At 36.7% G+C, this 14,545-nt stretch overlaps 1 protein-coding gene across 3 annotated transcripts in view; it reads right to left on the bottom strand.

Annotated features, from left to right (window-relative positions):
* The window catches only part of SMCO2 (single-pass membrane protein with coiled-coil domains 2), an 86,471-nt gene that overhangs the window by 50,181 nt on the left and 21,745 nt on the right, over positions 1-14,545 (bottom strand). For all 3 annotated transcript variants that reach the window (XM_031938058.1, XM_031938059.1, XM_031938060.1), the window contains exons 2-4: positions 11,785-12,065; positions 1,043-1,189; positions 210-315 (exon numbers count right to left, since the gene is read on the bottom strand). In XM_031938058.1, the coding sequence (XP_031793918.1) occupies positions 210-315; positions 1,043-1,189; positions 11,785-11,918 (387 nt within the window). In that variant the 5' untranslated portion in view covers positions 11,919-12,065. The remainder of the gene's footprint in view (positions 1-209; positions 316-1,042; positions 1,190-11,784; positions 12,066-14,545) is intronic.

Below are 14,545 nucleotides of genomic sequence, written 5' to 3'. Positions count from 1 at the left end.
TTTTAGAGGGCAGCCCACCAAGATTGGTTATAGTCCAAAACCAGAGCTTGTAGCTTCTGGATCGCTGTTAATTATTTTGGATGATGATGTTCTCATCATTAGAGAAATCCTTTTAGAAGTAGTAGTTGATTTCCCCAATTTTTTTCTCATGTAAATACATGTAAGAAAAGTGAAATTTAATATCCGTTAATATCCTTGGAATACGTTACCCATTTTTTGGCCCCCAGTTTTTGATGTTCATTTCCAGACAGACTTCCATCCTCATTGTCTGATTTTTCTATAAGGTAGTCTATTTTGGTCATTTCTCTTAATAAACTGTAAGACAAACATGCCTTTATTAGTATCTACTACATGCAAAAATACTATGATTAGGTATTAGGGGAGTTAAAAAAAAAAAAAAAGCCTAATAAATTATAGTCCCTATTTCTGGTTGGACTCTCTGAATTTCTCTTCCCTCATTAGAATGTAATCTCCCTGAGAATAGATACTGTTTTGTTTTTCTCTATGTGTATTCTTAGTGCTAAGCACATCGGAAGTATTTAATTATACCAAAGTTCCCTCCCTGTCACCCCTCAAATTTTTCCTCCTTTGATAAGATGTAGAGGATGAAAAAGGTGAGGAAACATGCTCCACATCCTTCCTCTATCCTGGAAACTTCCCAGTGCCTACTGAAGTCCTGGTCTAGTCACATTTATGACCCTTGCTCAAGACTCACTTTTCCCAGTAACTCCAATACAAATTTGCATTGTATACACAGAATATAATGCCAGTTTCCATCAATAAATATTTATTCAGCATCTACTATAGCCAGACACTATGCTAAGTGCTAGGGACACAAAAAGAGATAAAAGATACTTTTGGTCCTCAAATAGCTTAAGTTTGCAGTCAAATTGAGAATTGTGGTTAATGTCCTGAATGAAGGACTATGGGCAATGGGGACACTGGTCTCTGAATATCTTTGAAATTTTATCTTTCCTCTCAATCATGAAATTGCCCCAGGGGCCAAATTCCCAATTAGCACTCTAAACCTGGCCCTACTTACCCCTGCATTGTATATTCTGCTGAATAGATTTTTTTGATAAAGTTGTTATTTTTCTCAGTCCATTGTTGGAGTTCATCTCCAACTATTTTCATTTGTAGTATCATCATTTCATTAAGATTCCTCAGCTTGAAAAATAAATCTTCAGTCCTGTAGCAACATTATATAATATTAATCAGTCTCAAGTCAATAAAGGGCCCAGATGTACTTACTTGAGCTTTCTTTCACTGGTTTCTCCCATTGAGGGGTTCTTAATTTAAAAGATTAAATTAAAAATTATTTTTTAAAAAAATGTTGCTTTGATGACAATACTATCTCTTTATTTAGTGCTACACTAATCAAATTTCCAAGAAACTATTTTACTGACTTAGAAAAAAATAACAAAATTCATCTGGAAGAACCAAAGATCAAGAATTTCAAGGGAATTAATGAAAAAAAAAAAGCAAATAAAAATGGCCTACCTGTATCAGATCTCAAACTAAAAGCAGTGGTCATCAAAACCATTTGGTGGGGCAGCTAGGTGGCACAGTAGATAGAGTACCAGCCCTGAATTCAGGAAGACCTGAGCTCAAATATGGCCTCAGACACTTAACATTTCCTAGCTGTGTGACCCTGGGCAAGTCCCTTAACTCCAATTGCCTCAGCAAAAAAACAAAAACAAAACCATTTGGTACTGGCTAAGAAATAAAGGAGTTGATCAATGGAACAGGTTAGGTTCACAGAACAAAATAGTCAATGACTACAGCAATCTAGTGTTTGACAAACCCAAAGATCCCAGCTTTTGGGATAAAAATTCACTATTTGACAAAAACTGCTGGGAAAATTGGAAACTAGTATGGCAGAAACTAGACGTTGACCCACACATTATACCATATACCAAGATAAAGTCGAAATGGGTCAATGATCTAGACATAAAGAATTATATTATAAACAAATTAGAAGAACATAGGATAGTTTACCTCTCAAAATTTGTAGATGAGTAAGGAATTTGTGACCAAAGAACAAGAGATCATTATTGATCACAAAATATATAATTTGGATTATATTAAGTTAAAAAGTTTTTGTACAAACAAAACTAATGCAGATAGGATTAGAAGGTAAGCAAGGAACTGGGAAAACATTTTTTACAGTCAAAGATTCTAATAAAGACCTCATTTCCAAAATATACAAAGAATTGACTCTAATTTATAAGAAATTAAGCCATTCTCCATTGTGGGCATTCATATTCAGTGATGAAGAGAGTGTGGACCACACCATAGCATTCTCACTCTTTCTGTTGTTGTCTCTTTGCATTTTGTTTTCTTTCTCAGTTTTTTTCTTTCTTGATCTGCTTTTTCTTGTGCAGCAAGATAACTGTATAAATATATATACATATATTATATTTAACATATATTGGATTGCTTGCCATCTATGGCAGGGGGAGGGGGGGAGAAGGGGATAATTTGAAACAAAAGGTTTTGCAAGGGTCAATGTTAAAAAATTACCCATGCATATTTTTGTAAATAAAAAGCTTTAATTAAAAAAAAAAAAGTAATTCTGATTTAATAGAGGGGAAAAAATGTCCCTTTGGACCCATCTTACAATTTGGTGAAACCTAGGGACTCCTCAGAATGATTTTTTTAAATGCATAAAATAAAATGTATATAGGATTACAAAAGAAATTAATTATTCTGAAATACGATTTTATCTAATAATGTTTTTTAAAGTTCATGGACATTTGCTTAATTACTACTAACTTAACTATTGTAACACTTTCAGGACAGATTTTAAAGACCTTAGGAATCAAATATTTTGAATGACAGCAAAACATCCTGGATTTTGGAGCTTTTATTGATCTACCAAATCAAGAAATGATCATCAGGCTTCAAAGGAGGTATGCAAAATTTTGAGAATAGCCCAAAAAAGTTGGAGTTGAGGGAGAGAAGTGGAGAAAAGGAAGTCAGTAGACAATGTGGCATCCTTCTACTCTACAGAAGCCAGGAGCAAGAGAAAGAATACTGAAGCAGCTCATTAGCTACAACTGGGAGCAATAACAAGACCATACAACAGTCCAGGTATGAGGTGATAAATGCCTGCACCAGAGTAGTGACAGAGTCATAAAAGAAAGGAATATATGAGAGATGTTGTAAAGGTGAAATCAAGATATCAAGTAACAGCTTGGATATAGGGCGAGAGAGTGTAAGGAATTCAGGCTGATTCCTAGGTTGAAACCTTGAAGGACTGAGAAGGTTGTGTTGCCTGATAAAATAGGGAAATTGTGGTGGGAATTTGGAAATTAGGGTCTGAGAGGAAGATAATGAGTTTAATTTTGGATCTGTTGACTTTAAGATGCCTTCTGGATATCTACTTTAAGATTTCTGAAAGGCAGTTGAAGATGTGAAACCAGAGTTAAGGAGAAAAGCTTTGGCAAGACAGGTAGGTTTGTCAGCATAGAGATGAAAATTAAATCCAAGGGAGCTGATGAGATCATCAAATCAAGTAATATAAAGGGAGAAAAAAAAAGAGGGATCATGAAAGAACTCTGTGGTATGCCAAAGGATAGATGGAATGATCTGGATGAGGATGTAGTAGAGGAGACGGAGCAGTGGCCAGAGAGATCAGAGGAAAATCAGGAGAATGGTGTCTGGGACACTTAAAGTTAGGAAGGAGAAAGTGATCAACAGTATCAAAGACTACATAGACCCTGAGAAGAATTAGAATGGGGAAAAATCCACTGGATAAGGTAGCTAAGAGATGAACGAGATGAGGTGAGATTTTTCAAGACAGTTGTGAAAATCCAGTAAGGCTTCATCTATTTCAGAGTTTGAGTAAGCCTGAAGGAAGCATTGAGTCAAGGGCATACTTAAGTCCCCTTGTCTTTATATAAGATTAATATAAGGATATTGTATAAATCCCCTTAATCTGCGTCAAGGATTAAAAGTGTTGACCCTGCCCGCTACAGGGCTTCCTCCCTTCCATTGTCTGCTCGTTGGGTGGGACGCCCGATTCTTGGGAGAATGTATAATAAACTTTGCTTTGCTTCTAGAGATCTCTCCAGATTTTTTTATTAAATGGTGACCCCCTCACCATTTCTGAACCACACAGAGATCACTGGTAACTTTGTGTGTGTGTGTGTGTGTGTGTGTGTGTGTGTGTGTGTGTGTATTCATCTATTTGTTTACTTAGGTCTTTCTTTGTATTTTCAATTCTTTTTTTCCTCAATACTTTTTCTCAAAATATACGTAGTTCCAACATTCATTTTAGTAAGATTTTGTATTCCAAATTTTTCCCTCCCTTTCTTACCTCCCCTCTTCTCAAGTGAACTTACAGAGGTGAAACATGTGTTTAAACATATTTCCATATTTGTTATGTTGTGAAAGAAAAATCAGACCCCTCCCCCCTGAAAAAACAAACAAACAAAAAACATGAGAAAGAAAAAAGCAAGCAAGCAAACAAAAAAGATGAAAATATTATGCTTCAATCCATATTCAGTTTCCATATTTCTGTCTCTAGACAGATGACATTTTCCTTCCCAAGTCTACTGGAATTGTCTTGAATCACCACATTTCTGTAAAGAGCCAGGTCCATCATATTGATTACCACATAATCTTGCTATTACTGTGTACAGTCTTCTCCTGGTTCTGTTCATTTAATTTAGATCAGTTCATGCAAGTTTTTCCAACCTGCTCATCATTTCTTATGGAACAATAATATTCCATTACATTATATACCATAACTTATTCAGCCATTCCCTAATTGATGGATATCCACAAACATTTTTGTATATGACAGCTTTGGAAAGTAATTTTGATGGAATGATAAAATTGGAAATTGAATTGTAATGGGATTAATAAAAAAGAAGAAATAGTGGAAGCACCTATTATAGATGGCTTTTTCAAGGACTTTAGCTACAAAAGGCTGAAGATATATAGGACAATAGTAGAGATAGAACAATCAAGTGAGTATTTTTTGAGGATTGGGGAGAAGAACATTTTTGTAGATGGAAGAGAATAATAAAGTAGAAAGAAACTCATTGTCTCAGGGAGTAATTTTATCATACTTCAGTCTTTCTCTGCCAACCCTACCTAGTTACTCAGGACTTCATCATAAAGGACACTAAGTAAAATATAATTGATTTAGATGAACTCAAAAAAGCAAAGATAACAATCAAGACCTCAAATAATGTAATTATAAACATAACATGATAAGAAATAAATAAGGAAATTACATTATAATTGAAAACACCATAGATAATGAACCAATATCAATACTTAATGCACCAAATAAATAACATCTAAATGCTTAAAGGAAAAAGTAATCAATGTATAGGAAGAAAGAGATAGTAAGGATTTTAGAAAAGTTATGATGTAATATAGCTTCTGGGGAAGACAACAATAATTTTAAGTTCCCTTAATTTTACGGGGTTCCAGTTCTAACAATCTGTCAGTGATTCTAAATTTTCTGGCTTTGGAATCTGATCCAGAGGCCCTCTGATCTAAGAATACTATTGTTTTGTCAATAATTGTAAAACTCTTCTGGCCTCAGAATATATTTCTTTCCTTAGACTTTGGGAAAATATATTAGTTGATTCTGAGACTATTATTCTAATAATCTGTCAACGATTTCAAAGCTTCTGGCTTCAAAATAATCCTACAAACAGAGTCTGTTGGTCAGTGATAACTAAATTCTTGAGACTACTCCTTGATTCTACTCCTAAGTCATAAAATTAGCCTAGCAATAACACGGAAAACTAGATAAATATGTCTCCTGGCTTTTGTTTCTTTGCTAAATTATCTTGGAATTTAGACAGCTTCAATTGGCATTACAATTACAATAAAACTTTGCCCCTTGACTTGGAAATGAATTCAAGACTGCAAATTCTTTTGAGATCTGTGACCCCAACCTTTTGGGGTCTCTTCCCAACTTCAACATTTGGTGGCCAGTGCTGTGGAGAGTCTGGCCTCCACTGGCTTGATTCCTTCCTTGTCAGGTAAGCTACTCCCCCCCCCCCCCATTTTTTTCTCTTCCTCAATCCTGTATCTGGGACACTGCAAGCCACTGGGAGAAGGTTTGTCTGGGTCATTGTGACCTTCTGTTTGCTAACTGTTCTTATCTCAGAACTGTAGGGAAATTCGAATTCTGCCTCCCCTGTAGAAATAGGGGAAGCAGAAAACCATGAGGATCCCACACAGTCTTGCCCAAATACCTCCCCAACCCAGTTTTGGGGATGGGTGGAGGTAAGGCCCAATGGTTAGCATTCCCTAAGCCCTGGCACCTGAAACTACTATCAAAAGGAGATCCTGGCACCAGTCACCCCAGATTTCAGCAGGTTCTGTCCAGGAACTGCTTGAGAAGAATTCAGATACCCCTGGCACCATCCAGTATGACAACATGAGATGAGAAAGCCAGTCAATATCTGCATTTAGTAAGACCACCATTCTCTGTTTCAATTGTGGATATATATTATTTATGTAATCTATGGCAAATTATTTTATCTCTGCCCAGTTTTCTGATTTATAAAGAGAATTAATAGTTGTTGTGAAGATCACGATTGCAAAAGTGCCTAGCATAAAACAACCCATATGAATATTAACTGCTTTATTGGATATAATTGATTCTTATTTGATAACTTTATGGGTTTTTTTTTTTTTGGATGTGACTAACAGATAAATGATTTCCATTTCTATACACATAGAAATTTGGAAATTTGTTTGAGATATGATAGTAAAAGCAATTTTTAAGGAGTTCTTATTAAAGACCATGAAAGGGATATGTAAATTGTAATCTATTTGCACTAATAGTATTAGCTATGAGCTTGGGAACTTTGGGAAAACAGAAAAGCATTTGGCTACTACTTTATATACTCTGGCTACTCAAACAGCCTACTTTTGAGTTATTTAGAGTCAGACTTTTGAGGGCTCTTGTCAGTAAAAACTGGCATCTTAACCCTTTTTTTCTGGCTTATAAAAGAGAAATGATTTGTGTAAATTGGAGAATAGCCAAATTGTTATGGGCCAGAATTCTGAAACAAGGATCCTTACAAGGTGTTAAGTCAGTGGAATTGATAAAGACAATGGTTATCTAGTTTAGCATGGGGATTAATAGTTCTCTAGTTCAATACATATACTTAGTACTTAATATAGTTCCACAAGATTCACATCTATGATAATGAAGTATATAACAGTCAGCAAGGACTGGATGAGATTCATTTCCACCGTCATTCAGGCTCCTGGTGGCTCTCCTGGGGGACTGAGCGGCTCAGAGATAGAGCCAGAGAAGACAAATGCACTGGAGGGAGAAGCTCAAACTCCCGAAGCCAAGGAGAAAGAGATTCATTTCCATCTTCATCAGCCTTGTGGTGGCTGGCCTAGCCTCTTCCATTTTCTCCACTGAAACCAAGTCCCCTCTGAAGGCCATGAGAAAGCTATCTGAGCACCAGACAAAAGGAGGCAATAAAGGATTTGGACTTTAACACCTGGATATTCTCGTGGTGATTACTCTATTGAAACAAAGGCTTCCCCAAAGACCTCCAGAAAATCAAACAAGAACACTACATTTTGGCACAAGAACATTACACCAAATGGCAATTCAGTTTGTCTAAATCATTATAATCAGAATCTAGGGAATCTCATTACCTAAAGTTAAGGCAATTTTAAAATCTGTTCTATTTCAATTTTAAGAATTGTCTTGTTTTCTCCCTAAAAAAAAAAGGGAAACTTATTTAAAGAAATAGAAATTACAGCAGATTTTTTTGGCTATTACTTAGGAAAATTCTAAAATTGTTAACTAAGTTATTTGGAGTTATTGTCATCATGTTAAACCTAAAAATTGGTAATTACTGTGTGTGGAACAAGAAGGATAAGATGAAAGCCTCCAATAATGAGGTGTGCAACACTTTCTTTTCTCCCTCCACAGAGTGAAGTCTCAAACAGCACAGCCCAAGAAAACACTAAGAATAGTAGGTGTGGGCAATAGCAAGCTTAGCCCCTTCTCTGGGGTCTCTGTCAACCCTTCCTTAAAACTTGCCAGTTTTCTTTAAACCATCAGGGTAAGCAAGGTCATCAGCTCTGAGAAATGAGCCTGTTTACTAAGTTTACTATAAGCCTGTATAATGATTGATCATTTGCACCAGGATAATTTTAAATATATAAAACTTATTTTTAAAAATGTGCAAAGTCCTGATAAACTTAAAATAATGTATCTAGCCTTAAGCTGTTATTGGTAGAATTTGCTATTAGAGATAAAATCTCTTGGGACTGTAATCGATAATCTTCTGAGTTTTGAATTTGCCTGATCATTAAGTCAGTAACCTGCCATTCCAGAGAAATGCCATAAATTACTCAGAGGAATGCCTTCCCAGACATCTTATCTGGGCAAGGGTTGGGAGGACAACCTTGGCCTCTGCTTAAGGTGGGATCCTTCTGTCTCAGTTTCTCAGTTCCATTTCTTTGTTTCCTACCTGATTATTCTGAGTCTGGCTAGGAGGTGGAATGATTATTGCATGATAGGCTGTTAGACAGATTTAAGGTTGTTTTATCTTGTCATGTATGTGCTCTCAGGCTAAGGTCTGAAGGACCTGTTTTGATGCAATTATAATCATGTTCCTTCTTTATAGCAAATTTCTATAAGCAGAGTGAATGATCAATAGAAGCCATGAGCCCAATAAAAGGATCCCAGGGGACACAATGGTTTTCTACCTTAGATCTTAAAGATGCTTTCCTTTGCAAACCACTGCATAAAGATTCACAATTTCTTTTTGTCACTGAAGGGGCAAATCCAGGGAAACATGAACCTCACCAATTAACATGGGGACTCATGTCCATAATATGGAGGTAGCTCAGGTTTCATTGTCCAAAGGCCCAACATTGTCTATCAGTTTGATTAACCATTCCCTGAACCATTGTGTACTTTCCTGAGTGTGGCTGGATTTTATACCTAACTTTAGTTATTGCCAAGATGCTCTATAATTCTATTTAAGGCTCTGACACAACTCCCTTTGAATGGAGGCCCTGATCAGGCCAAGAGTTTTAAGATCCTGAAAGTTAAACTAATCTCTTGCCCTGGCCTTAACCCTGCCTAAAGCCCTTTACACTGTACATTGATGGAAGCTGGGACCAAGACCTAGGGGTCTCAACACGACTAGAGTCTCTGTAATCTTATCCCAGACCCCTTGTTTACTTCTCAAAGTAACTGTGTTTTTGGAGTGACTCTCCTGCCTTAAGTGTTAGCTGCCACAACTCTTCTAATTGAGGAAGCCTCCAAGCTCCCTCTAGGCCAACCACTGGAGGTCCTGACTTCCCATGCGGTTCAGAGCATTTTGGAAGCCAAAGATTATCAGTAGCTTGCTAGTGGGAGGCTTACCAGGTTCTCCTGTTAGACACACCAACTTGAGCTTAACCCTTCCACTCTACTCCCTGACAACCCTCAGTCAGGCGACATTATTCATAATTGTGAGGAAGCTTTATCTACTCCAGTCAACCTGACTTGAGGAACATTCCTCTTGACAATCTAGATGGTGAATTGCTTACTGATGGGTCCAGTTTTCTTGAAAATGGGGTAAAGGAAGGCAAATTATTCTATGGTGACCCGAAATAGCCTCCTGGAGGCTAAGCCAGCCCCCATCCCAGACTTCTGCCCAGAAAGCTGAATTCATCGCCTTTACTAGGACTTTGGAACTGGGGAAAGGAATGAGAGTGAACTTCTATACAGATCCAATATGCTTTTCATATTTTGCACACTCATGGGGCTATGTGGAAAAAAGGGTACCACTCTTTTCCCCTCTGGATGATTTCAAACACCCTCAAGCCAGCTGCTAATCACAGAAGCAAGTCAGTGGAAACTTCTTTTTGTCCTACACCAAGTTATCCACTTGGGAAAAAAATGCTTTCTAATCCCTTGTGAAACTTTTTTTTCACTGTTCACAAGCTAAAAGAAACAGACTTGTCAGGTCTGCCCAGTTTGTGCCCAAGTAAATTCTGAAAGGGTTGTTAAATACCCCCTTATCCTGAAGCCTATTTGGAGAAAGGCTGATAGATTTTATAAATATGCCCTTCCTCCCGACTTCAAACTGCTTTTTGTTGTTGTTGTTTTCATTTTTACTAATTGGGTAAAATCCTTCCCTTGCAAGACTGAGAAGGTTTAGGAGGTATCAAAGTGTTTGCTAAAAGAAATCATACCTCACTTTGCACCCCCTTCCCCCCCTTAATGACCTAGCCTTCATTTCTCAAATAACTCAAAAGATTACTTATCATCCCCACCCTGCCTGGCGGCTTTAGTCTTCTGGGAAGGTAGAGAATGTGAATCACATCCTCCAGGGAGTCCTTACTAAACTATACCTGGAGACTTCAGAGAATTGGTTGAAGAATCTCCCATTAGGAAGAACCACATAAGGTCATTCTTACTACTGCAAATTCAGTCAAACTCAAAGATTTCTCCCCAGCTGGATTCATATGTTTCTAGAATTAAAAGTGGTACTCCTGTTATTATTCTCCTTCAGACATTCTTGAATATTACATTCCTGATATTCCTGTGAACCCATAAAAGACCCGAAACTACTTTTCTGCAGGATTCCCAGAAACACTCGAAACATACATAGAGAAGGGTGAAACCATCTCTCCTTCACTCTAGCTTTCTTTCTTGTTATTTTCTACTTTTTCCAGGTGTACCTTTAATAACACTCTAAGGATGAGAGCTTTGCTCCTAATATTTTCTCTCCAGTTTTCTTGATGTCACTCTGTTGGACCCCATCAATGTCCCCATTGGCACATAAGGATAACTCCTTAGTCTTTAGTCAGACTAGGGAACTCTGTGGGTAGTGGCAGCATTCAGGACTGTTGAGTGGGTCCTAACAATCTAGAGGCCTCAGAATAGTCCTGCAAACATTACTGTCTGTTGGTCAATGATAACCAAAGTCTTGAGACCACTCCATGGTTCTATCACTAGACCATAAAATTAGCATATCAACAACATGGAGAACTAGATAAATGTGTCTCCCTGCTTCTGTTTCTTTGCTAAATTCTCTTGGAATTTAGACCGAGTCAACTGGTGTTACAATTACAATAAACTTTGCCCTTTGACTTGGAAATGGGTTCAAGTCTACAAATACTGAAGGGAGAGTGAAGCTGTATTCCCTTTAAAATTATCATTCTTAAACTGTGTCTCAGGCTCTTTTTGGAAAGCTTATCTCTCCATATTAAGTTAAGTGTCATTATTCAATTAGAAATCTTGGTCAAAAAGTACCCCTTTGATCTTTTGGGGATTCCAGACCCTTTTAAATTCCAATTGGAGATCTGGGCCAGATAACGATAAGCATCTAGGCCTGAGGACTTTGGCTTTCTTTTCAATCTGAAATCTGAGCCTCAAGATTCCTTTTTAAAGGGCAATTTCTGAACTCATTCTTTGCAGAAGGTCCACAGCAGGACCCTGGCCCACTGAGAAGGCATTATCTTCTCAGTACTAGCCTCCTTTTCCCCAATAGGACTTTGCCACTAAAGAAGTCAGTCTCTTAGCAAAACTGCCTTCCTATCCAACAATAAACTTCCATTTTTGCCACCTAAAAGTCTTCACGTTCGTGAATTCTTTCACGTTGAACCTCTGCACTGACCAAAAGGGGATTTTAACAACTCTCTGCACTGCTATCAACCTCATCTATACCTTTTGACACTGGTCTGTGACCCCAACCTTTTGGTGTCCCTTCCCAACCTCTAGAGTTAGATAAGCCAGATTTCTGGTGATTACTGAAAGAGAATGGAAAGGAACATACTTACTTTTCTCCTGACTCTGCTATTGATTCTCTGGACTTTTCCACTTCTTTTTTAGCTTCCTTCTCACCCAGGAGATACCTCCACTCCTTCATCTGGATTCTTTCTCCAATTGCTGAGTTCTGGCTAAAAATCTCCATTTGAGGAAGTGCTTAGACTAGCCACAGCTCTAAATTTTGCTCTTGATTCTCCTCACTTTTCCACCTCTTCTGTTTGTTTCTTAAGGGAGATACTTCTCCACTGTTGGCCCTGTTCCAGTGATGGGCTGGTAAATATTTATCAACTGTCTGGGGAAAAAATGTGCACATGATACAATTTTAAATATCCTCTGCATTATTAACATTTCCCATAATTTTCTTAAATCTAGGCAAACCAACAAAACAATAAATCAAACCCTGAGAAGTAGTGTTTGCCAATTTTTGAGTTATAAAAAAATATTTCAACTGAAAATTACAAATTGGCTTTCTTGAATCAACACATCCTGCCTTCTTCCCCCTTCTTTTAACTACCTTTAATGTATTGTCTTCTCCCATTTGAATGTAATCTCCTTGAAGATAGGGACTGCTTTTTTGTTTTTTTGCTATTTATATTTGTAAGTGCTTACCACAGTGTCTGGCAGATATTAACTTTATCTATCAGTTGCACATAGTACAAAAACTGAGTATGTATACTAATGATTTAGTCAGAGTAACAATTCCTAGTTTGAAATGAACATTTGACAAATTCAAAATGGCTGTTCTCTTTGGCAAAAAGTAGATTTAGGGGAATAGATTACAGACAAAATGAAGGAATACAAAAGACACTAGGAATGGTAAATATGAAATAAAAAGGGAAACTCAGAATTAACCAGGAGAAAGGAAATACTCCATGAGGTAAGACTAAGCTGTTGACTTAAGATCCATAATGGAGTTTATCAGACTAACCAGAATTAGATAGAGTAAGGAAAAAGATTCCATTTGAGGGAAGGCATTATGAAGTGGGAGGAAGCCTTGTAGTGGGCTCAGTCCTTAAAAGAACTTAGCAAAGATCATTTTCATGAGTAGATCTTTTTATAGGGAAAATATAGCCTTGGGGCTTATCAGGGAAGTAAAACCATGAATCCAGAGGGAGGGTCAAAGAGCTAGATGGAATGTATCTGGCAGACAAGGTGCCAGATCTGTTTAAAAATATGTTAATCAATATCTCAAAAGGTTGTTTAAAGATATTCAGAAGTTTTAGGGATAGGCAAAAGAGTACCATCCTCACAATCACTAGGATAGTCTGGGAATTTGATTATATCTGGTAATAGCTGGTGGGCTTCTTCTTGACTGGGGAAGAGACCATAAAAATCTCACAAGAAAATACAGAAGAACAAAAATATCAAATACATTCTTTACCAACCATAAAGCAATGAAAATTTTATCTCATAAAGAATCATTAAAGAAAGGCTTAAAACTTAAGTGAAGACTAAATAATTTAATCCTAAAGAATAGGTAGGTCATAGAACAAATTAGAGAATCTGTGGAAATTTTCAGCAAAGAAAATAACAACAAAGAGAAAACATGCCAAAGTAGTCATAAGGGGACTTTTAATTCTCTAAACAGTTTTCATCAATGATGTAAGATGGAAGAAAAGATCAATGAATTGTGCACAGAACTAACCAAATATCAAAATAGGGATTCTGAAAATCAGGGAAAATATTAAAAATTTGTAAGTATAAAAAAAAAATCCCACTGAATTAATAAATCTACAAGCCATTGATAGCAGAAAAATGAAAAAATCACAACAAATAATAAAGTTATTAGGAACTAGTTTTTTTACATAGCAACAAAACAGTTCAATTGAAATAAATGAATGTCTACAAAAATAAAAATTACACAGATGAATAGAATAAGAAATAAAGTCTTTAAAATTACCCAATTTCAGAAAAAGAAATTTAACAAGCCATAAATAAATAAATGAGATGGAGTGAGATCTCTCAAGACATTTGTGAAAATCAAGTAAGGCTTCATCTACCCCAGAGTTGGAGTAGGCCTGAAGGTCCTTGGGCATTGTCTCAAGGGCATCCCTAAGTCTCCTTTCTGCCATCTTCCCATGACATCATTTTCTTCCTACCTTGATCAAATATGGGCAACTATGTACTTATTGGCCAAAGTTTAATTTCCTGGGTAGTTCCCATGTTTAAAATGTAAGACCCTCAGCCAATGAAGATGATGGTCAGTTCTGGGAGGGGTATTTGTGTTAGGGACTATTTAAAATGTAAAAACTGTCCCAAAAGGTACCTCCCTCCTTCTGATTGCTTGTCTGACTGAGGGATGCCGCAGGACCATATCATAAACTTTCGTTTTGTTCCTAGAGATATCTCCAGCCTTTTTAAAAAATTATTATTATTAAATGGTGATCACTCACCATTCTGAGCCACACATAAACATCAAAAGGGATTTACAAAAAAACAAACAAAAAGAAAACAGAAGTTAGTTTTGCATGTAAATTCTATCAAACATTAAAAGAGCAAGTAATTCCATTATTCTATAAACTACAAAAAATAGGACAAGAAATTCTACTAAACTCATTCTATTATATAAATATGCTCTATACATCTAACAAAGCAGAAACAAGTCAGAGAGAAAAAAACAACTATAGGCCAATATCTCTAAGGAAAAATAGTGCCAAAACTTAAATAAAATATTAGCAAAGATGATGAGGTATGAGGAAGTGGCAATGCCTAAGAAACCCTAATTATCTGATCTTGGGAGTACCACAAACAATGCTGGCCAATCTGTTGGTC

This window comes from Sarcophilus harrisii, chromosome 5 (genome assembly GCF_902635505.1).
Source record: "Sarcophilus harrisii chromosome 5, mSarHar1.11, whole genome shotgun sequence".
NCBI classification, from domain to species: domain Eukaryota; kingdom Metazoa; phylum Chordata; class Mammalia; order Dasyuromorphia; family Dasyuridae; genus Sarcophilus; species Sarcophilus harrisii.
This window is presented reverse-complemented; position numbering and strand designations above follow the sequence as displayed.